Source organism: Oryctolagus cuniculus, chromosome 17 (genome assembly GCF_964237555.1).
Source record: "Oryctolagus cuniculus chromosome 17, mOryCun1.1, whole genome shotgun sequence".
NCBI classification, from domain to species: Eukaryota; Metazoa; Chordata; class Mammalia; order Lagomorpha; family Leporidae; genus Oryctolagus; species Oryctolagus cuniculus.
Genome location: NC_091448.1, coordinates 3,312,952 through 3,334,412, shown reverse-complemented (window position 1 = coordinate 3,334,412; position 21,461 = coordinate 3,312,952). Strand labels below are relative to the sequence as shown.

Here is a 21,461-nt window from a genome sequence, read left to right as displayed (position 1 = left end):
CCGTTCCTGACCTGACGGTGACCGCACGTCCGTTTGTTAACGCCCTCTAACGAGAGCTCTTTCCCTACCCAGAGAGAGCCAGCTGAAGAGGCCTTGAGGAGTAACAACATGAACCTCGACCAGGCCATGAGTGAGTAGGCTGAAGTGCACCCGCCTGTTCCCGGGGGTTTTGCTGGGGTCGCCGGGGAGGGCGGGGCCCGGGGCTGAGGGGCCAACGCCGGCTTTGAGCCATGTTTGCTTTGCGTTTTGTTTTTTTGGTTTTTGTTTTGTTTTCATTTTTTTTTTATTAAACAGAGAGAGACAGGAGAAAGGTCTTCCTTCCGTTGGTTCACTCCCCTAATGGCCGCTATGGCTGGCACTGCACTGATCCAGAGCCAGGATCCAGGTGCTTCTCCTAGTCTCCCATGGGGTGCAGGGCCCAAGCACCTGGGCCATCCTCCACTGCACTCCCGGGCCACAGCAGAGAGCTGGCCTGGAAGAGGGGCAACCGGGACAGAATCCGGCGCCCCGACCGGGACTAGAACCCGGTGTGCCGGCGCCACAGGTGGAGGATTAGCCTAGTGAGCCGCGGCGCCGGCCCTGTTTTCATTTTTATACAGTCCTTTTTTAAAAAAAAGACTTGTTTATTTGAAAAGCAGAAATACAGAGTGAAGGAGAAAGAGAAAGAGCTGCTTTCTGCTGGTTCACTCCCCAAATACCGCAACGGCCGGGGCTGGGCCTGGCCAGGGCCAGGAGCCAGGGGCTTCCTCTGGGTCTCCTACATGGGCACAGGGGCCCAAGGACTTACACCGTCCTCTGCTGCTTTCCCAGGTGCATTAGCAGGGAGCTGGATCGGAAGAGGAGCAGCTGGGACTCAAATCGGTGCCCATATGGGACATTGGTGCTGCAGGCAGAGGCTTAACCTTCTACGCCACAGCACTGGGACCTGTCCAGTACTTTAATAAGTGGATGAATTCTCCGCTATTTGGGGAGGAACCCGGGGCCTCTTGCAGACAGAAGGCAGGACCAGAGCCAGACTTGGGCTCCCCCAGCCCAGTGCCTCACCCCAGGGGCGCTCACTTAGAGCCACAGGAGCATTGCTGGGCTGGCGCAGCTCTGGCTGCTGTTTGTTTAGTTGATTGTTTTAAAGATTTGTTTTATTTATTTGAAAGGCAGAGTTAGAAAGGAGGCAGGAGAGGTCCCCAGATGGCTGCAGGCCAAAGCCAGGAGCCAGGAGCTTCGTCCTGGTCTCCCACGTGGGTGCAGGGGCCCAAGTACTAGGCCATCTTCCACTGCTTTCCCAGGAGCATTAACAGGGAGTTGGGTCAGAAGTAGAGCAGGGGGCGACGCTGTGGCTTAGTGGGTTAAGCCACTGCCTGCAGTGCCAGCATCCCATGTGGGCGCCAGTTCAAGTCCCAGCTGCTCCACTTCCAATCCAGCTCCCTGCTGTGGCCTGGGAAAGCAGAGGAAGATGCCCAAGTGCTTGGGCCCCTGCACCACGTGGGAGACCAGGAAGAAGCTCCTGGCTCCTGGCTTCGGATCGGCGCAGCTCCAGCCATAGCAGCCATTTGGGGGGTGAACCAACGGAAGGAAGACCCTTCTGTCTCTCTCTCTTACTGTCTAACTCTGTCAAATAAATTAAAAAAAAAAAAAAAGTGCGCCCCCAGTGCTTACGCAGTGAACTGGGGAACAATTCTGAACACCACAGTCACCGGCAGACAGCATCGATGTGTGGAAACAGGCGTCGGGTGCGCCGAGGGAGCCTCGCACACGGGCTCCGCCCCGAAGGCGGCTGCACGGGTCCTCGACAGCACACAAGTGCTGCAGGCGTCGGTCGTGCAGCTTGAGTCCTTGTAGTGAGTCAGCAAGTTCCTAGGTAGTGAGGGTGGGGCTGGTGTCGGAGCACAGTGTGCTAAGCCGGCATCCTGCACCACAGAGCCTCGTGCGAGTCCCGGCCGCTCTGCGCTTCCGGTGCCGCTCTGCTGCTGGCCTGGGAGGCAGCAGGTGACCGCCAAGTGCTGAAGCCCCTGCCGTCCACGTGGGAGACCTGGTCCACCCCTGTCACCCGGGCAGTGAACCAACAGAGGAGGATCTCTCTGTCCCTCCCTGTCACTCTGCCTTTCAAATAAATAAGTCTTACAAATGAGTGAGGATAGAGCGTCTAGTAACATCCAAGGGCCAAAGCGTGGGCTACGGGGCTGCCCCGGGTTCGGCGGAGCAGCTGACATCCGTGCCCCTCGTCAGGATCCTTGAGTTCAGTGCCAGCCCTGCCTCCCGGCGATGCAGACCCTGGAGGCCGCGGCGATGGCTCCAGGGCTTGGGTTCCTGCCCCCGCAAGAGGAGCCTGGATGGATGTCCCAGCTCCCAGCTTCAGCCAGGCCTGGCCCTGTCCATTTTGGACTTTTGGAGAATGAACAGATGAGCGCTCTCTCTCCCTCTCGCTGTCTCAAGTAAATTAGTGATTTTTTGCAATGTATGCTACAGACTGCAAGGGTAGGAAAAGCCCATGTGAACTAGAGAGAGCGACTTCTAGCTCCTTAAAGTGTGAGGTGATGTGAGCTGACGCAGGCGCAGCTGGCACCGTCAGCAGGCCGCAAGCTGCAGCACAGGCCCTGCCCTGCTTTGCGAGGTGGCGCTCCTGCCGGGGGCGCAAGAGGAGGCTGGGCAGTCGGGAGGGCCCCCTTGAGACAGGCGCGTGGAGCCTGCCTGAGGGGAGAAGCAAGCCCCGAGGGACCAGCAGGCGCCGTGTGTGGAGTGCAGAGGACAAGCAGAGCCAGGCAAGCCGGCGGGGCCCGTCCAGGTCTGTGCCCAGCGCCCCTTGGGGGGGCTGTTGCCCTGCCCCAGGCTTCAGCCGGCACCCGTGCAGGTCTGTGCCCAGGGCCCCTTGGGGGGCTGTTGCCCTGCCCCAGGCTTCAGCCGGCACCCATCCAGGTCTGTGCCCAGAGCCCCTTGGGGGGCTGTTGCCCTGCCCCAGGCTTCAGCCGGCACCCGTCCAGTTCTGTGCCCAGAGCCCCTTGCTCTTGTTCCCCAGGCGCTCTACTGGAAAAGAAGGTGGACGTGGACAAGCGTGGCCTGGGAGTGACTGACTACAATGGGATGGTCCCAAAAGCCCTCGGCTGCCGCCCACCCATCTCCAAAGAGTCTTCCGTGGACCGTGCCACCTTTCTGGACAAGGTGTGCCTTTAGGGAGTTCTTGGTCTGGTTGCCTTGTAGCATTTGCACTGTGTCCTCGGTGCGAGTCGGGTTGACACTTGCTGAGCTGTCGTGGTTCGGTGACTTGTACCCGTCAACTCAGGAGGGGTGCGCTCCCAGGCAGGCAACGCTGAAACAGGCCCGGCCTCACCGTGCGAGCGCGCTGGTCACCTGCTGCCTGTGCGACAGGAAGAGGTCATCAGGTTTCTGTTCGGTCTCAATTTCAAGATGGCAGTTGTGTCATTTGGGAATGATGGCACGCGCTTAATCTTGGGAGAAGGGATTAGAGGCGGCGGGGCTTGGCCCCGGCTGGCTGGCCTGTGCCCGTCGGTCCGCAGTGCCCCTGCGGAGCTGGAAATCCCAGGCCCTTCAGTGTTGTCGGTGTGACCGCAGGAGGGTGGAGCGTCGCCTTCCAGTCGGGTTCTAGAAGCCTCAAGGAGAGCTGAGTGAAAGCACAGGTTAGAGGCGAGAACAGGCCCACAGCAGAGGCGGTGTCTCCGCGGCTTCCGCCGCACGCCGGGCTCGCGAAGGCTGCGTCTGTGGCGTGGCGCAGGAATGGACGCGAACCAGAGTAACTGGCCCTTGGTCTGGGGTTCCGGTCTAACTCAACTCCCCGCAACCCTGGCACGGCGCCCTGGCTGAGTTGCTCACCTTAGAGTGTGGAGCAGACGCAGGCGGGCCGCGGTGCCAGATGAGACAGATTTGCAAAGGGCCTGGCACGCAGCGTGACCTCAGTAAATGCAAAGCGATCAGCAGGGTTGGTCTGAGAACAGGGCCCTCACGGGGCTGAGCCCGTGGAGTTGCTGTGGGTGCGCGTGTGCGCATGTGTGCGTGTGCGCAGCCTCGCAGCGGCTCCTCCAAGCACACGCGCCCGTGGGCACTGGGGCAGCTCCTGAGTGAGGCTTTGGCCACGCCTCTGTGCTTCCCCTGACTCCCTGAAGCCGGGAGACTGGGGCTTAGTGTGTGTGTGTGTGTGTGTGTGTGTGTGTGTGTGTGTCTGAGTGTCTGAAATGGAGTTTTAGTGAAAACAGCGTCCTAACCCTGTTTCTCTTTTTCTTTTTCCCTCTTCCTTTTGCCCATGTCCTCCATTCCCTCACCCACACGTTCTGATCTTTCGATTCTTTGTCCATCCATTCCCCTCTCCCTGTCTTCCTGGGACACTGTTTGCCGCTGTGTCTGCTGCCCACTGCACGCAGCTCACCCTCTCTTTCTCCAATCAGGATGGCGGCCTCGTGGAAGAGCCCACGACTTCACCGTTTTTGCCTTCCCCAAGCCTGAAGCTCCCCCTGGCAAACAGTGCACTCCCCGGTCAGGCCCTGGGTGGGGTTGCCTCAGGGCTGGGCATGCAAAACTTGAATTCTTCTAGACAGGTAAGGCTGTTGGGAGAGCAGGGCGCTCTGTGTACCTGCCGTCTAACGCGTGTGTTGGAAACCTGAACTTCTTAGTTCACCCGATACTCCTGTCGCTGCGGAGTCAGGTTCACACAGGCGGCCGAGACGCTGTGGGGCCTCCCTATGGGCGCCGGCACTGCCAGGATTAGACCTGAGCAGCAGGGAGCTGGTGTGGTGGCCGGCAGGCCTGCAGGCGCCAGGTCCACTACGGCACCCGTGGTGCCCGGCCTCTCCCGGCAGCGCCCCCGCGGTGGCCTCGCCCTCGGCATACGCTGCCTTCCGCCTGTGCCCAGACTTGAGGGCACATGCCCTGCGAGGTGTCACTCCCGCCTCGCCCCTCCTGGGGAAGGAGGAAGCTGACCGCTGGGTTCTCCGGTGCGAAGTGAGACACGCACAGGCCGTGCAGCGGCCCTCACTTGGTCCCTCCTGGACTTGGGCCTCTGAGCGTCTCTGGGCGTGGACACTGCGGTGTCCCCTGTGTGGTGTGGTCCCAGTGCCGTTAACCACTCGCAGCCGCTTCCAGCGGCACGAGCCTGGGCTCCTCCAAGCCCCGCCCGGGGGCTTTAGCAGGGTGGGGCTGGCGGTGGACGCCGGCTCCAGCCGGATTCCCTGCTCTCCTGGTTGGCCATAATGCGGCCCAGACGCCACTGGGTGAAGCACTTAGTGTTCTGCCATGGCCAGCCTGTGACAGCTTTGGGGACAGTGTGACACTGACTCCATGTGGCTCCTGTGCGCGTCCTGGGCCGGTTTCCCATCGCTGTGACTGCGGAACGGGTTGACAGTGTAGGAGGCAGAAGCAGGTCTGTGTTTGTACTTAGGACAAAGCGTTTCCCAGCCCCTGCAGACGGCGCTCCTCTAACCCCTGCCTGTGTGCATGCGCTCCGCCCCTGCAGATACCGAGCGGCAATCTGGGTGTGTTTGGCAACAGCGGAACAGCACAAGCCAGGACCGTGCAGCAGCCGCCACAGCCACCAGTGCAGCCTCTGAACCCCTCCCAGCCCAGTCTCCGTGCTCAAGTGCCTCAGTTTCTATCCCCTCAGGTCAGCCCCTCACACGAGCGCACGCGTGGCCAAGCGGAGAGACGGGGGCGTCTGGTGGGGTCTCGGGCCGAGTCAGTCACTGCTCTGAAGGGAGGGCCAGGTGGTGCGCCGGGAGGAGGGCTGGCGCGTTGAGCTTTCGTGCGCCCGAGAGTCCTGGGCAGCCGCTCAGCCGCCCTGCTGCCGGCACACCTCCAGCCGCCCGAGCCGGGTGCGAGTGGCGCTGGCCCACTGTGTGGAGTGCGCTTGGTCGTGGTCGTGTTGCAGAGAGCAGCTCCGGGGAGCGTCGGGCTCAGAGCAGTCCAGGGTGGCGGCCTTCCGTGGAGCTGCGTGACCCAGGGCTGCAGGCCTGTGGCAAGCACTGTTAGTTCACGCCTGCCCCAAGAGACTTGATTCTATCAAGGAAAGGGGCGTGGTGGTTGTGCGTGGGCTACGGCCGCCTGGTGGTGGTCTTGACTTCTGGAATGTTCCGTCACTGCTCTTGCTCCTTACCTTGCCCAGCCACTGTGGCCGCTCATGCTGCCGACAGAGCTCTCTGCACCTTGGCGGGCCGGGGCGCTGTGCTGCTGCCCTGGGGCAGACCCCGCGTGGCCACCACATTCTAGCGTGACCTAGCAGAGAGAAAAACGGCTTTCTTCCCTACAAGACCTCTGGTACTGGGAAGAGAGCTGACGTTTCTGAGGGGCCTGATTTTCAGCCCGGTGCAAGAGAGAGCGTGCTAATGTCTCAGTGTGGTGGCTCGTAGACTTGAGTTAGACTTCGTCTTAGCTGACTAGAAAGTCACGTCCTAGTGCACTGGGCTGCACCACAGCCAGCAGGGAGCCGCGGGCCGGTGAGCCCTGCTGCCCACGCGGGCTCCCCGCACAGCCTGCCCCACAGACGACCTGATGTCTCCCACCTCCCAGTGCCTCCAAGGGGGACCCAGCCCTCAGCACTGGGACTGGGTGCTGGGTGCTGGGCGCACACTTGCCCAGCAGGACAGCATGGCACAGGGAGGAGAGCGCCGTGTAGCAGGGAATTCACTAGGACTCCGGCCTCTGTAACTGCGCCAGGTGAGAGGGCTGGGGGCTGGGAGGAGGCAGTGACGCAGATGAGTCAGGACACACGGTGAGCTGCGGTTAGCACGAAGATGCCCAAAGGGCAGGCGGGCAAGGCGAACGTGCCTCTCTCGGGGGCTTCTGGGACAGCCTCGCCTTCCACCAACCACAGCGAGCAAGGCAGGGGAGGGCGGGGGCTTGAGCAGGCGGCCTGGCGGCTGCACAGGCCCCAGTGGTTGGGAGGCAGTGACAGGAATGGCAGGCCCCCTCCCCGGCACGCCTGACTGTCCCGCACGTCGGCCATTGCAGGGTGGTTTCTCGGGAAATCGACTTACCTTCCTGATTTGAGTGAATATATTCGGGCTGGGCCTTTGGCCTACCCGTTAGGACCGGAGTCGCCCACGTCCTGTGATGGACAGCTCTGTCCTGGTTCCAGCTCCCTGGGAACGCAGGCCTCGGGCACAGCAGTGCCGCCCACGTGAGAGACCTGGCGGCAGCTCCCAGCTCCTAGCTCCTGCCTGCAGCCTGGCCCAGCCCTGGCTGTCACAGGCACTGGGAAATGAACCAGGGCGTGGGAGTCAATCCTTTCTCTCTCTGCCTTTCAAATAAACAAAATAATTTTGAATATTGAAAATGTGTTTTTACAGAAACTCTACATGTCTGCCATAAACAAGAGAGTCGCCATGGCCAGTACCGGCTCCTGTTGGTTCAGAGTGGGGAGGTCTCTGAGCGGGTCAGGGTCAGGTCTGCGAGACCCGCAGGGGTGTGGGGTCAGGTCTGCAGAGACCCGCAGGGGTGCGGGGTCAGGTCTGCCAAGCCCGCAGGGGTGCGGGGTCAGGTCTGCCGAGCCCTGTAGGGGTGCGGGGTCAGGTCTGCAGAGAACCGCAGGGGTGCGGGGTCAGGTCTGCCGAGCCTGCAGGGGTGCGGGGTCAGGTCTGCCGAGCCTGCAGGGGTGCGGGGTCAGGTCTGCGGAGACCCGCAGGATCTGCTGCCAGGCTGAGGTCGACACCTCCCCAGCAGGCGCTGACAGGCCTGCGATCAGCAGTGCGCCCCTGCCCCATTTGGGTGGGGCTCAAGCCAGGGTCAGCGTCTTGCTGGGGTCTCCCTTGCTGTCCCCGGGTGAGGAACGCCGCCTCTGGGAGGAAAGGCCCGGATCAGGACGTTACTCGTGACGGAAAGGCTTGGAGGCCGGAACCCCGGGCCTTCCCTGCTCCCTGCCTGGCCTCCCTCCCCTCGCTCGCTCCTCTCTTCCTCACGTCAGCTACTCCTGCTAAAACGTGCGTGAAAAGTGACTGTCCGTCAGAGTGCACCCTTGAGGCCAGTGCCGTCTAAGTGTCCTTATGAGTGACTTCCAGAGAAGGGCGTGCGCAGGCCTACCTCCGCAGACGCGTGGCTAATGGCGTGTTTTCCATTGCGCAGGTTCAAGCACAGCTTTTGCAGTTTGCAGCAAAAACCATTGGTCTCAACCCTGCACTACTAACCTCGCCAGTTAGCCCTCAGCACATGACGATGCTGAGCCAGCTCTATCAGCTGCAGCTGGTGAGTGGGCAGACGCCGGGCGCCGGGCGGCACGGCGCTCCTGGCGAGAGCAGGACGAGGGGCTGCTAACGCGCGCGAACCAGGAGCCGTCAGGAGGGCGGGCGTCGGCCTCCGTGTGCGGGCCTGTGCTCCCGCGGGTGCTCTCGGCCGGCGTCAGGGCACAGGGACCTCAGTCCTCACACGGTGCTGGCACGCACAGTGCGGTCCTGGGGCGGGGCAGGGAAGTCGCCCGTTAGAGTGGACGCTCTGGGGCCACAGAAGCCCAGGAACACAGCTGATGGGACCTAATCCTGGGAGTTTCATCACTTAACATAGCTTTAGTTTTTAATTTTCCGACATCCATGCCGCTGTGTTGCTGGTTGTAGACTGAGCTTGTGGGCGTTGAAGGGCCAAGTGCGTAGTCCTGTCTCTAACATGTGGAGGCCTCATCTGAGAACTCACCGCCTGGGAAACGGCCAGGCGCCGTGAAGGAAGCCGAAAACAGGGCACGTCCCTGACGGACTCAGGCTTTGATGGGAGGCCCGGGGCCCACGGTCTCCCGCCCCGCTGCCCGGCTCACAACGTGGGCGTCCGGCTTCCCAGGGGAGGCGGAAGGAAGGCCGGTGCTGGAGACCTCGCGGTCCTGCCAGGCACAGCCCCAGGCACGGCCAGGCCATGTCAGCCAGCAGGCTTCTGTCCTGGCCACAGCCCCACACCACACAGAGCCCACGGACTGAGGCCAAGAATCTCCCGGTTACACAGCTTGCAGTGACCTCTGTGGTGTGAGAATCAGAGAAAATGTAGGGTTACGTTTGTACTCTGGTTTAAAGCAATACATTCTGTCCTTTTCTTTTAAAGATTTATTTATTATTTATTTGAAAGTCAGAGGTACACAGGAGAGGCAGAGAGACAGAGAGAGAGAGGCCTTCCATCTGCTGGGTCACTCCCCAATTGGCCGCAACGGCTGGAGCTGCGCTGATCCGAAGCCAGGAGCCAGGAGCTTCTTCTGGGTCTCCCATGCAGGTGCAGGGCCCAAGGACTTGGGTCATCCTCCACTGCTTTCCCAGGGCACAGCAGGGAGCTGGGTCAGAAGTGGAGACTCAGGCCGGCGCCACGGCTCACTAGGCTAATCCTCCGCCTTGTGGCGCCAGCACACCAGGTTCTAGTCCCGGTCGGGGCGCCGGATTCTGCCCCGGTTGCCCCTCTTCCACTGCCCGGGAGTGCAGTGGGGGATGGCCCAGGTGCTTGGGCCCTGCACCCCATGGGAGACCAGGAGAAGCACCTGGCTCCTGCCTTCGGATCACCGCGGTGCGCCGGCCGCAGCGCACCAGCCATGGCGGCCATTGGAGGGTGAACCAACGGCAAAGGAAGACCTTTCTCTCTGTCTCTCTCTCTCTCACTATCCACTCTGCCTGTCAAAAAAAAAAGAAGAAGTGGAGACTCAAACCAGCACACAGAGGAGGCTGGCGCTGTGGGGAGCAGTCTAACCCGCTACGCCACAGCGCCAGCCCCTCCAGCTGTGCCGTAGGACCCACGAGAATTCACTTACATGAAGCGTTTCATGCCTGCATCAGCAGTAGGTTAGTGAGGCGTTTCTAATAATACAATGTCTGCCTTTATTTGAATTCTGTTTTAATAAGGCTTCATGCCAGAAATGCCCCCAAAAATCAGTGTTGTAAGAAAAATGTGAACATTCAGCCAGCATTCTGGCAGGAGCAGGACGGTGCACGGCACTCGTCGGGTCTGTGCCGGCCACAGGTGCTCCAGAGCCTGCAGGCTGTGTGCCGGGTACTGCTCACCGCCGCCTCTCCCACACCGTCCAGGCCGCCGGGACTCAGCGTCAGATTAAGCTGTCGTCTTTGAGTTTTTAGTTGCATGAATCACGCAGAGTGTAGCTCTCCTCGCTGACTGACGGCCTCACTACCAGCTCTAAAGAGGGTATTGTCGGAGTTACTTTGGAGAAATCTGGACACTGGAAAAGCTTTGCCAACACATTTAGCCTTTAACAAATGCGCGGTGCCTCCGCAGTGCGCTGAAGCGGCGGAGCAGTTAGGACCGGCGGTGCCGGCCACTGTCTCTTGCCTGCTGCCTGATGTCCACAGGTGGAGCCACTTGTGGACCTGCCTGTGACCCGTCCACTCTTCCTTTGTGTCCACAGGCATACCAACGTTTACAGATCCAGCAGCAGATGCTACAAGCCCAGCGCAATGTTTCCGGACCCATGCGACAGCAGGAGCAGCAAGTAGGTCCCCCCAGGTGGGCCTGTCCTTAGCTGTGGCACTCCATCATCGGGGAGCCGCTAGAGTGTCGCCGGGCTTCCCCTGTGCTCGCTGGGTAGGGCACAAGGCAGCCCGGGCGTGCAGCAGTGGGGCGTGAGCCGGGTGTGTGGCTGGGCGTGCAGCAGTGGGGCGTAAGCCGGGTGTGCAGCCAGGTGTGCAGCAGTGGGGTGTGCAGCCAGGAGTGCAGCAGTGGGGCGTGAGCCGGGTGCAGCCGGGTGTGCAGCAGTGGGGCGTGAGCTGGGCGTGAGCCGGGTGTGAGCCAGGCGTGCAGCAGTGGGGCGTGAGCCGGGTGTGCAGCCGGGTGTGCAGCAGTGGGGCGTGAGCTGGGTGTGCAGCCAGGTGTGCAGCAGTGGGGCGTGAGCCGGGTGTGCAGCCAGGTGTGCAGCAGTGGGGCGTGAGCCGGGTGTGCAGCAGTGGGGCGTGAGCCGGGTGTGGCCGCGCGTGCCGCCCTGCCTGCCTGAGGGCCGTGTGTCTCCACCTGCCAGGTTGCGCGCACAATCACTAATCTGCAGCAGCAGATCCAGCAGCACCAGCGCCAGCTGGCCCAGGCCCTGCTCATGAAGCAGCCGCCAGCACCGCCGCCGCCCCTGTCTCTGCACCCCTCTGCAGGCAAGCCGGCCATGGACAGCTTCCCCCCCCACCCCCAGGCTCCCGGCCTACCCGACCTGCAGACCAAAGAGCAGCAGTCTTCGCCCAACACCTTCGCTTCTTACCCTCTCGGTGAGTCCCCTGGGCTCCGTGCTGGCACCAGGGAGCGCCCCGTGACGCCCAGGACCGCGCGGCTGTGGTCGCAGCGGCTGACCAGCGCACCGGGAACACAGCCTTCATCAGGGGGTAGCTCCAGCCACCGTCTGCGGAGCAGGACTTTGGCCACCGCCACAAACGCTTTCTGTAAACTGAAGGCAGGGCCGTGGGCGCCCCGCAGCTGCCGCACTCCCGCCTCAGCTCTGCAGCTCGTCCCTCTGATTCTCTTCCCTCAGGACGCAGAGGGCCGCTCCCAGCGGCGCTGCCGGCACAGGGCTCATGTTCACAGGAGCCAGGCACTTCTCTGGAACAAACAACATTTGAAAGGCAGAGTGACACAGAGAGAGAGCTTCCATCCCCTGGCTCACTGCACAAGTGCTCGCAACAACAGGGCTGGGCCAGGCCAAAGCCAGGAGGCAGGAGCTCCACCTGGGTCTCTCACGCGGGTGCAGGGCCCAAGACACTGAGCCGCCTTCAGCTGCTTTCCCAGGTGCACTAGCAGGGAGCTGGATGGGAAGCAGAGCAGGCAGTGACTTAACCCACGGAGCCCCTCAGTCAGGCACTTACCCACGGAGCCACGGCCTGCCCCTCAGTCAGGCACTTACCCACGGAGCCACGTGCCTGCCCCTCAGTCGGGCACTTACCCACGGAGCCACGTGCCTGCCCCTCAGTCAGGCACTTACCCACGGAGCCACGGGCCTGCCCCTCAGGCACTTACCCACGGAGCCACGGCCTGCCCCTCAGTCAGGCACTTATCCACGGAGCCACGGGCTGCCCCTCAGTCAGGCACTTACCCACGGAGCCACGGCCTGCCCCTCAGTCAGGCACTTACCCACGGAGCCACGTGCCTGCCCCTCAGTCGGGCACTTTTTTTTTTTTTTTTTTTGAGGGCCTTCATTGCGAACTCTCCCTGCCAGTCAGCTTGTCCTGTGCAGCATTCCTGAGGGAGACGCATCACTGGCGAGCGACAACACTTGGAAACAGCGGGTGTTTCAGTAGCTGGGCTCACCCTCCGGGTGTATAACACAGAGTTCTGTTAATGCGGCGTGGGGCCCTGACTTAGCCTTCCCGTTAAATCCCACCTAGTTTTATTTAAATTTCATAAGTACAAGTTTAGGAATGTAGTGAGTCTTCCCACCATGCCCGCCCTCCCACCCCGAGGCACTCCTTGAGAAGCAGGGAGGCTCAGGGGCTGGAGTTGTGGTGTAGCGGGTAACGCTGCTGCCTGCAGCACGGCCTCCTGTGTGCCACCAGTTTGAGGCCCGGCTGCTCCACTTCTGATCCAGCTCACTGCTGTGGCCTGGGGAAGCAGCAGAAGATGGACCAAGAGCTTGGACCCCTGCACCCACGTGGGAGACCCCATGGAGCTCCTGGCTCCTGGCTTTGGCCTGGCTCACTCTTGGCCATCGTGGCCATCTGGGGAGTGAACCAGCAGACGGAAGATGTTCTATCCCCTCCCCCCTTCTCTCTAACTCTGACTTTTAAATAAATTAAAAAAGAAAAGCACCATTTACTCATGCAACTCCTACAGTAGAGAATGTGAGTTGTATCATCTGCCACATCAGCACCTGTCCATCGCTGGCCTTCCTAGAGGGCACACACCTGGCACGCAAGCCCACAGGTGCCCCCCAGGCCAGGTGGGCTGGCAGGAGAGACTCAGCAAAGGGGAGTGACCCCAGGAGCTGTGCCCAGACTGTCAGAGTGCAGAAGCTAGCGATGGCACTCCGGCTGCTGGTGGTGGCGGTTAGAGTTGGCAGACACACAGCAGAGGGAGCTGGCAGCTTCAGACGTGGCCGAGTGCTGGCGCCCGGGACACCTGCACCCTGTGCCTGGGGCCTGGGTTCAAGTCCCAGCTCTGCCCCACCCAGCCTCCTGCTCCTGTGACCCTAAGTAGCTGGGTCCCTGCCACCCACTGAGAGACCAGATTGAGGTGGCCTTTTGTTTTTGTTTTGTTTTGTTTTGTTTTCTCTTTTTGGGGTTTTTAAAAATGATTTATTTGAAAGGCAGAGTTACAGAGCGAGAAAGAGGTCTTTCATCTGCTATTTCACTCCCCAAGTGGCCCAACAGCCAGGACTGGGCCAGGACAAAGCCGGGAGATTCGTGTGGATCCAAAGTGGAGCAGCCGGGATTTGAACCTGCGCTCACATGGATGCTGGTGGCACAGGGGCAGCTTAACCCTTTGTGCCGCGGTGCCACCCCCCAGATTGATTTCTTGGCTCCTGGCTGTGGCCTGGCCCAGCCCTGGCCGTGGTGGAGGTGTCTGTGGAGTGAGCGTCAGATGGGAGATCCCTGTCTCTCTCAAAAAAAAAATGAACATTAAAAAGAAGTTTCAGTCAAAGTCTTTGGCCACGAGTGCAGAGGGAGCTGCAGAGACCGCAGAGGGGCGAGGCTGTCCTAATCACTGCGTCTCCGCCTGCAGCTGCACTGGCCCCGAACATGAGCATGGGCAGCATGGACGTGGCCAGCGGCTTGTCGGTGAAGGACCCGTCCCAGTCGCAGTCACGCCTCCCTCAGTGGACACACCCCAGCTCCATGGAGAACTTGACGGGTGCCGCTTCTCCTCTGGATCAGAACCCGAGCAAACACGGTACGCCCCGGCCCGCGGGCGCGCTCCCGGCCACCTCGGCCGCCGCGGGAATTCAGGGAGGAAAGCGGAGTGGAGAAGCGTGCGAGTCCCTTAGAGCCAGGTCTCGGCCAGGCAGGGCCCGAGCTTGCGGAACCAGGCGCCCGGTCTCAGCTGCAAACTGAGACATCATTGCAAACGCCCCAGAAGGGGACCGCGCCGTCCCGTCAGCAAGCAGAGGGGAATCCGAGCCCTCGGGAATGGCAGAACACAAGTTAAACCCAGGCGCTTAGGAGGAGCAGAGCCGCCCAGCACCGTCGGCGCGGAGCTTCCCGGAGCATACACAGCAGGAAGTGAGCCCGAGCCAGGATTCTCTGCTTCCTGTGGGGGACCCGGCGCACGGCGCCTGCTCGGCTGCCCATGGCGGGAGCGGGGAGCAGCCTCCTCCGGGGCCATCGGTGTCGTCTCCGTCACTTCGACGCCCAGCGTAGAGGCCGGGAGGTGTGCAGGGCCCACAGCAAGCTTGGTCACTAGCCAGAGACCCGCGGGGGCCAGACCAGCTGCACAGTGGCTCCCGGAGAGCCCTGGCCAAGTCTGGCAAATGAGGCCCTGGTGTCCGGAGCGAGGGGGCTCACTGGGTCCCTCTTTCCTGCTGTCCCACAGGTGCTATCCCTGGAGGTCTAAGCATTGGGCCTCCGGGTAAGTCCTCCATTGACGACTCTTACGGCCGGTACGATTTAATCCCAAACAGTGAGTCGCCAGCCAGCCCGCCTGTAGCTGTTCCCCACAGCTGGTCGCGCGCCAAATCCGATAGTGATAAAATTTCCAACGGCTCCAGCGTCAGCTGGCCCCCAGGTAAGGCCGTGCGACACCTCTGTGGTGCCAGGCTTGCACTGTCCAGGCGTGGGAGAGCCTTGGCATCCAGCACCCCTCCACCCCTTATTCTCAACAGTGGGGCTACAGAGCCTCGGTGACGCCAGCCACGGCGGAAGGCCCGGGGCCGTGGGCTGCAGGCTCCCACAGCCCTCCTCCAGGCCGCGGGAGCTGTGGTGCCGGCTCCAGCCTGATCGGAGAACACGCTCATGCACTGAGAGGCAGCGGGAAGTGTGCCTAGGCCGGCAGATGACCAGTCTGCAGACGGGAAGAAAAACACGTACAGCGTGGTGGAGCACGGCGGGCGTGCTGACGCTTGCCGCTTGTCTTGGTTTCTGCCGCAGAGTTCCACCCCGGCGTGCCCTGGAAGGGGCTTCAGAACATCGACCCCGAGAGCGACCCCGACGTCACCCCCGGCAGCGTGCCCAGCGGGCCGAGCATCAACACCACCATCCAGGACGTCAACCGCTACCTCCTCAAGAGTGGAGGTGGGCGCGGCGGGGAGGGGCGGGCGGGGCCTCACACACGTCAGCCTCCCTCCCGGAAATGCTTGGACCCGGAGCGTGCCCACAGGGTGCCCAAAAAGTTCGGGATTTCAGCGCGATTCGGATTTTGGGTTTTCCTGTGAGGGATGCTCACCCGGTACATCATGTTTTACGGTTTTACAAAATCACGTTAGCCATTAAGATTTTTTTAAAGATTTATTTATTTGAAAGTCAGAGTTACACAGAGAAGGAGAGGCAGAGAGAGAGAGAGAGAGAGAGAGAGAGAGAGAAAGGTCCCCTAGCCGCTGGTTCACTCCCCAGATGGCTGCAACAGCCGGAGCTGCACCGATCCGAAGCCAGGAGCCTGGAGCTTCTTCAGGTCTCCCACGAGGGTGTGGGGTCCCAAGGACTTGGGCCATCTTCCGCTGCTTTCCCAGAACATAGCAGAGAGCTGGATTGGAAGTGGAGAAGCTGAGACTCGAACCGGCGCCCATATAGGATGCTGGTGCTGCAGATGGCGGCTTTACCTGCTAAGCCATAGCACCAGCCCCAGAATGCTTTATTTTTAAAACTCCACAATAGAGGTGAACTGGCCCTTTAGACTTGCGCGTCCAGGCTGCGCTTCCTTCCCAGGACGTGGCTGAGGCCTGTCCCCAGGGCTGTTCTTCCTGCTGCTGATTCTGCTCCCCCACGGGACTCCAGGGTGCAGCGGGGAACGGGGTTGGCTGAGCCAGGAGGGGTTCACCGTGTGGGAAGGAGAGGGCGGCCAGCGGTAAGCCCCCGGCATAGCCCTGGGAAGGTTTCCGGGCTCCGGCGCCAGTGTTGGGGCCCTGTGCTTGCGTGTCCGGGTGGGAAGACCACGCAGACACAGCCCCTCTTTCCTGCTGGGGCTGTGAGGCGGCAGGGGAGGGCTGAGGCACAGCCGTCCTGCTGTCCTGCAGCAGGGCTGTGGCGGCAGGGCAGGAGCCAGTGTGTTCTGAGGGTCCTGGAGACACCCAGCCAGGTGCCGGACAGGTTGGGAAGAAGGGAGGCGACCTGTGGGCGGGGCCAGAGGGAGGAGCCGGCTGACCCTGGTTCTGGGTGGCAGCAGAGGTGTCGCAGGCGGCTCCCCCACCTGCCCAAGGGTGCTGCAGCTTGGAGAAAGTGTGCGTGCTGAACAGGTGAGCAGCTGTCTTGGTTCCATCGGCTGAGAAAGGAGAGACTTCAGGGCAAACGAAAATCCAGGGAAGGCATCGGCCCCGAGAAGAGAGGAGAAAGTGGGGTCCCCGGCTCTGGGAGCAGAGAACCCGGCCGGCGCAGCCGGGTCGCCGTCCGGGGCGTGGCGGGGGTCCGGGCCCCGCTGCGTGTCTGGGGATGAGCTTCTTCGTCGCTGACTGCCTTGGGTCGAGTTCTGACTTCAGTGAGCGCTTCCACAGCCCGGTGTCGTGGGGCGCGCGGGTCACGGCGCCGCCCCGGAAGGGGACAAGGGGACCCTGAGCACCCGTTCACTTCACTGCGTGTGGTGCCAGCACTGACTGACAGCTGAGCTCGTGAGACGGGTTTTGCTGTTGACACTAAACATCCTAGACGAGGCCCCATTGGATCCGCATGTCCTGTCGCTAAGCATAAAGGGGACCTCATAGGGAACGTCTGTGCTGGAAGGTGACGGGGGGGGGGGTCACTCAGGGCACCATGGAGCTGCCGCCTCAGGTCTGCGAGCTTCTCAACTCTGGTGCCTCGTGGTAAGGCAGCCACCACCAGCTGTGCCGGTTGGACAGGGCCCAGGTGCCGGGCACCCTGGCTCTGGGGAGGGTGTGGGGGAAGGAGAGGGTCCAGCCCGTGCCCGTGCCTCTCCCGGCCCATGCCTGTGTCCATCCTGGGTCGTACCGAGCTTTCCATGGGAGAAGCAAGACAGTCCCAGGGCAGGGACCAGACGCCGGCACGAGGACACGCGTCCCCCCGGCTCCTGGATGGCCAGGCACTTGGGGACTGCGAGGTCACACAAGCGGCTCCTGTGTTCCCAGCGAATCTGTGAGGGCTGAGTTTTGTTGCTGGGTTTTGCTTTTCTCTGACTCCTGGCCGCTGTCTGCTGTGTGGCCATCGCGCGAGCGTGGAAGGACGAGCGAGATCGTCCCTCGTGACCGGAAGCCCGTGTCCAGGAGGGGCGCAGCGCCTGTCCTGGGCCCCGGGGCCCCCCCACGGGCTTCTGCCAGGAAGGGCAGCTTAGGAAGAGAGCCCTCCGCCTGCATGCCGCCCGTGGCTCAGTGCCGCGTCTCTTCTGCAGGGTCCTCCCCGCCATCAGCGCAGAACGCCAGGCTGCCCCTCGAGTGCCTGGCCGCTCAGAGCCGGCTCCGGCCGCCGGGGCTCTGTCGGCAGCTCTGCACCGCCCCCTAGTGTTGCCGGTGCGCAGCGGCCTCTCGCCTCGCGGGTGGCATTTTCTCCCCACCCCACCCCCTCCCCACGGAACTTGGCAGGCCCAGCTCTTCCCTAGCGAGCGGGGAGGCTGCGACAGGCCGTGGGCAGGGCCACGTGTGTGGCTCCTCTGAGGGCCCCGGAGAAGCAGGTGACGGTGCCTCGTGCGGAGCACAGGCCAGGACACGGCGCGGTGGCCTCTGGCCAGCTGGCTTCCTTCTCTGCTCCTCCCACCTCCCTCCTCAGGGCGGCAGGACGAGGGGCGCGCGAGGGTTTACAGGCAGGCCCTGTGTGGGACGTGCTGCTGCCACAGGCCCGGGGAGACCCCAGCAGGCCCCCTTGCTAACTCCCAGCACCCAGGCGTGGTCAAGCCGCTGCCGGGAGGTGGTGTCTGCCGGTTCCGTGTCGGCATAGCTGTGCGCATTCTTCAGAGAGGGGACCCGAGAATCGTGCATCATAGGAACTCGGGGGGCATGGGCTGGAGGAGTGTGGTGCAGTGGCCGAGACGCCGCTCAGTGCTCCCACAGCACCGACTGTGGTGGTGGCACGAGGGAGAGTCCCTGCCACCCCGGGGAGACCTGGATGAAGTCCTGGCTCCCAGATTGGGCCCAGCCCGGCCCCTAAGCATTGCAGCCATCTGGGGAGTGACCGGGGCCTGGGAGCGTCTCCTCTTCCTCCTCTTCCCTCTCCCCCCATCCCCCTCCTTTGTCACTTAAGAGAAATCCGAATCTGGAGTTAGGACTTCGTGTCCGCATGGGCAGGTTTGGGGAGCGAGAGCCCAGGTAGGCAGGGCCGTTTGTCCAGCTTCGTAATACCGCACGAGGGAAAGTCGGTCTTGTAGTTCAGCTCTTAATTTAAACCAAAACAAGAGGAGAGCTTCTGGATTATTCTTAATCCTGCTGATGTCCAGAGGTCCAGCATTTTGATCACGATCATTTAGGTCTAGAGAAAGGACACCAGCACCGCAGCTCACTAGGCTAATCCTCCACCTGCGGCACTGGCACCCCGGGTTCTAGTCCCGGTCGGGGAGCCGGATTCTGTCCCGGTTGCCCCTCTTCCAGGCCAGCTCTCTGCTGTGGCCAGGGAGTGCAGTGGAGGATGGCCCAAGTGCTTGGGCCCTGCACCCCATGGGAGACCAGGAGAAGCACCTGGCTCCTGCCTTCGGATCAGCGCAGTGTGCCAGCCACAGCGGCCATTGGGGGGTGAACCAACGGCAAAGGAAGACCTTTCTCTCTGTCTCTCTCTCTCATTGTCCACTCTGCCTGTCAAAAAAAAAAAAAAAAGAAAGAAAGAAAAAGGAAAAGAAAAGGACAAATAAACCATCTGCCCCGGGCCGGCGGGCACAGCTGGTGCAGCCGCCGCTCCCCAGAGCACTGGCTCAAGTCCCTGTGTCTGTGCCTGCTGAGGCACTGGGAGGAACAGTGATGGCCCAAGCCCCCAGGTGTCCGCCACCCACGGGGGCACCTGGACGGAGCTCCTGGCTCCTGGCCACGAGCATCTGGGGAATGGCTGTCGGATGGAAGATCCTCTGTCTCTCCCTACCTCTCTGTCACTCTGCCTTGCAAATAAGCAAGTGTTTTTAAAAAAAAAAATCACCTTCCCTACGTGTAAGACAATTTTTAATGGTAGTTTTTTAATTTATTTATTTGAAAGTCAGAGTTACAGAGAGAGAGAGAGAGAGAGGTCTTCCATCCGCTGGTTCACTCCCCAAGTGGCCACAACGGCCAGAGCTGGGCTGACCCGAAGCCAGGAGCCAGGAGCTTCTCCTGGATCTCCCATGTGAGTGCAGGGCCCAAGGACTTGGGTCATCCTCCAGTGCTTTCCCAGGCCATAGCAGAGGGCTGGATCAGAGAGGAGCAGCCAGGACTTGAACCGGCGCCCAGAGGGGATGCCGGCACTGCAGGCTGGGGCTTCACCCGCTGCACCACAGCGCCGGCCCCCGTGGTGTTTGCTTCCCTCATCAGCAGCATCTTTTCCGAGGTGAGCATCTGTCCAGTACAAGGTCACGGTCACCTCCAGGGGCCAGGCGTGGAGAACCTCACGTGGCACCGTGGGCCGTAGGGGCGCGTGGATGGTGCGGCTCTGCTGCCCAGCCTCCTGCCCCTGTGCCGAGCGCTGAGGCCGCCGGAAGCTGACGGCCTCCTCTCCTTGCTGCGGGGGAGGCGGGGCTGCCGGGCTCACCAGCTCCGCTTCTCCTCCCAGTGTGCCAGAACCCCGCGCCATCCCACGGCAGTGCGCAGCACACAGAGCCTGGCTGGCCGCGTCCCAGGGGACGTGGGGGCCGGGGGGCGTCTGGCCTAGGTGGACGTGTGGCCTTGTGAGCTGTGTCCAGTGAGACAGGGAGTCGGCCTTGATGTTGGGCTTTGAAAATGCTGCCTCCTTGCTGTCAGATTGTGTCTGGTACGTTTAGCCAACTGGTGGAGTATCAGGAGGCGCAGCGGTCGGGCTGCCACAGTGGTGTCTGACGGCACGCGTGCCGCAGGCCCTGTCCCCGCTGCGCCCCCCGCACTCGGCCCGCGCAGCTCTCCCGTGTCTAAGGATGCGTGCCCCATTTCCCGGCCTCTCCAGGTAAACTGTCGGACATCAAATCGACGTGGTCCTCCGGCCCGGCCTCCCACGCGCAAGCCTCCCTGTCCCACGAGCTGTGGAAGGTGCCCAGGAACACCGCGGCACCCACGAGGCCGCCTCCTGGCTTAGCCAATCCCAAGCCTTCCTCCACCTGGGGCGCCAGCCCCCTGGGCTGGACGAGCTCCTACTCGGGTAAGCTGCGCCAGAGTCGGCTCCGCACCCTGCTGACCCCGCGGAAGGCTTGGCGCTTGGTCCTCTGGAGCCTGACAGGGCTGCGTAGGGAGCCAAGTCACCAGAGGCTTCCAGGGGGTTCTGCCCGGCCCTGGGTGCGCCGGGGCCAGGGGAGCCCAGCCCCACCCCCGGAGCTCACACTCAGCTCTTCTAGGAGTCTTCCCCCATCAGCCAGCATGAGGGCCTTGGGTCCTGCTGGTTCTGTTTGGGTGCTCAAGGCCAAGAGCCACCCAGACACCCCCACCCCCTCCCAGACCTGGAACCCACAGCCCTGCAGCCCTGCAGGCTTCCAGCAGGGCCACAGCCAAACTCAGGACGCGTGCACTGGGCGCCTGTGAGACCGAGTGCTGGGGGCATCTCCAGCCTCAGGGTGGCCCTCATGGGCCAGTGCCTCGAGGCTGAAGGGGCCGGGAGGCAGAGGCAGAGCCTGGGACGCCCTCGCAACCCACACCGCAGCGCTGGGCCCCGCAGCGTGGCCGCCGAGGCCGCGTCAGCTGAGCCTCTCCCGCTCCTTGCACAGGTTCCGCGTGGAGCACCGATGCCTCCGGAAGAGCAAGCAGCTGGCTCGTCCTGCGCAACCTCACACCCCAGGTAGGGCCCAGCGCCAGGAGCGCGGCCCGGGGCCGGCGCAGGCCATGAGCAGGCAGGTGCCGGTCCCCTCGCTGCTTCCCCCCCGAGAACGGCTGCACCAACTCGGGCTGCCTGGCCGCCGTTGGCCTCCCCGGGCCCTGGAGCCCTGGCACCCCAGGGCCTTGTGCACCGGTGAGAGAGGGCAGAGCCCGTGCGGGCTTCTCCTGCTTCCCGCTTGGCGTTGCTGCCTGAAACAGCCCTGGAAAGCTGCTCCCGGATTTCAGCTGCAGACTTGGCCAGAGGCATCAGTCAGCACCGCGAAGGCTGGCGCTCAGCCCTCTGGGGGAAGGGCGTGGCCCATGTGGCGTCGCAGCCGCGCTGACGCCCACTGCCTCCCTCCCCCAGATCGACGGCTCCACTCTGCGGACGCTGTGCCTGCAGCACGGGCCTCTCGTCACCTTCCACTTGAACCTGACCCAGGGCAACGCTGTGGTCCGCTACAGCTCCAAGGAGGAAGCCGCCAAGGCCCAGAAGTCTCTGCACATGTACGTTCCCCTCCGCGCCGCAGGGCCGGGGTCCTCGCATGGCCGCCCTCAGCTCTGC

The 21,461-nt window shown here is 62.5% G+C and overlaps 1 protein-coding gene across 7 annotated transcripts in view; it reads left to right on the top strand.

Moving 5' to 3' along the window:
* TNRC6C (trinucleotide repeat containing adaptor 6C) overlaps positions 1-21,461 on the top strand; it is a 116,209-nt gene that overhangs the window by 91,516 nt on the left and 3,232 nt on the right. For 4 of the 7 annotated variants that reach the window (XM_070060236.1, XM_070060235.1, XM_070060232.1 and 1 more), the window contains 13 exons: positions 73-130; positions 3,011-3,153; positions 4,368-4,541; positions 5,456-5,602; positions 8,056-8,175; positions 10,313-10,396; positions 10,919-11,153; positions 13,597-13,764; positions 14,404-14,595; positions 14,958-15,101; positions 20,058-20,249; positions 20,809-20,879; positions 21,264-21,403. In XM_070060236.1, the coding sequence (XP_069916337.1) occupies positions 73-130; positions 3,011-3,153; positions 4,368-4,541; positions 5,456-5,602; positions 8,056-8,175; positions 10,313-10,396; positions 10,919-11,153; positions 13,597-13,764; positions 14,404-14,595; positions 14,958-15,101; positions 20,058-20,249; positions 20,809-20,879; positions 21,264-21,403 (1,868 nt within the window). The remainder of the gene's footprint in view (positions 1-72; positions 131-3,010; positions 3,154-4,367; positions 4,542-5,455; positions 5,603-8,055; positions 8,176-10,312; positions 10,397-10,918; positions 11,154-13,596; positions 13,765-14,403; positions 14,596-14,957; positions 15,102-20,057; positions 20,250-20,808; positions 20,880-21,263; positions 21,404-21,461) is intronic. The other 3 variants (XM_070060233.1, XM_070060237.1, XM_070060238.1) reach the window with 3 other exon arrangements.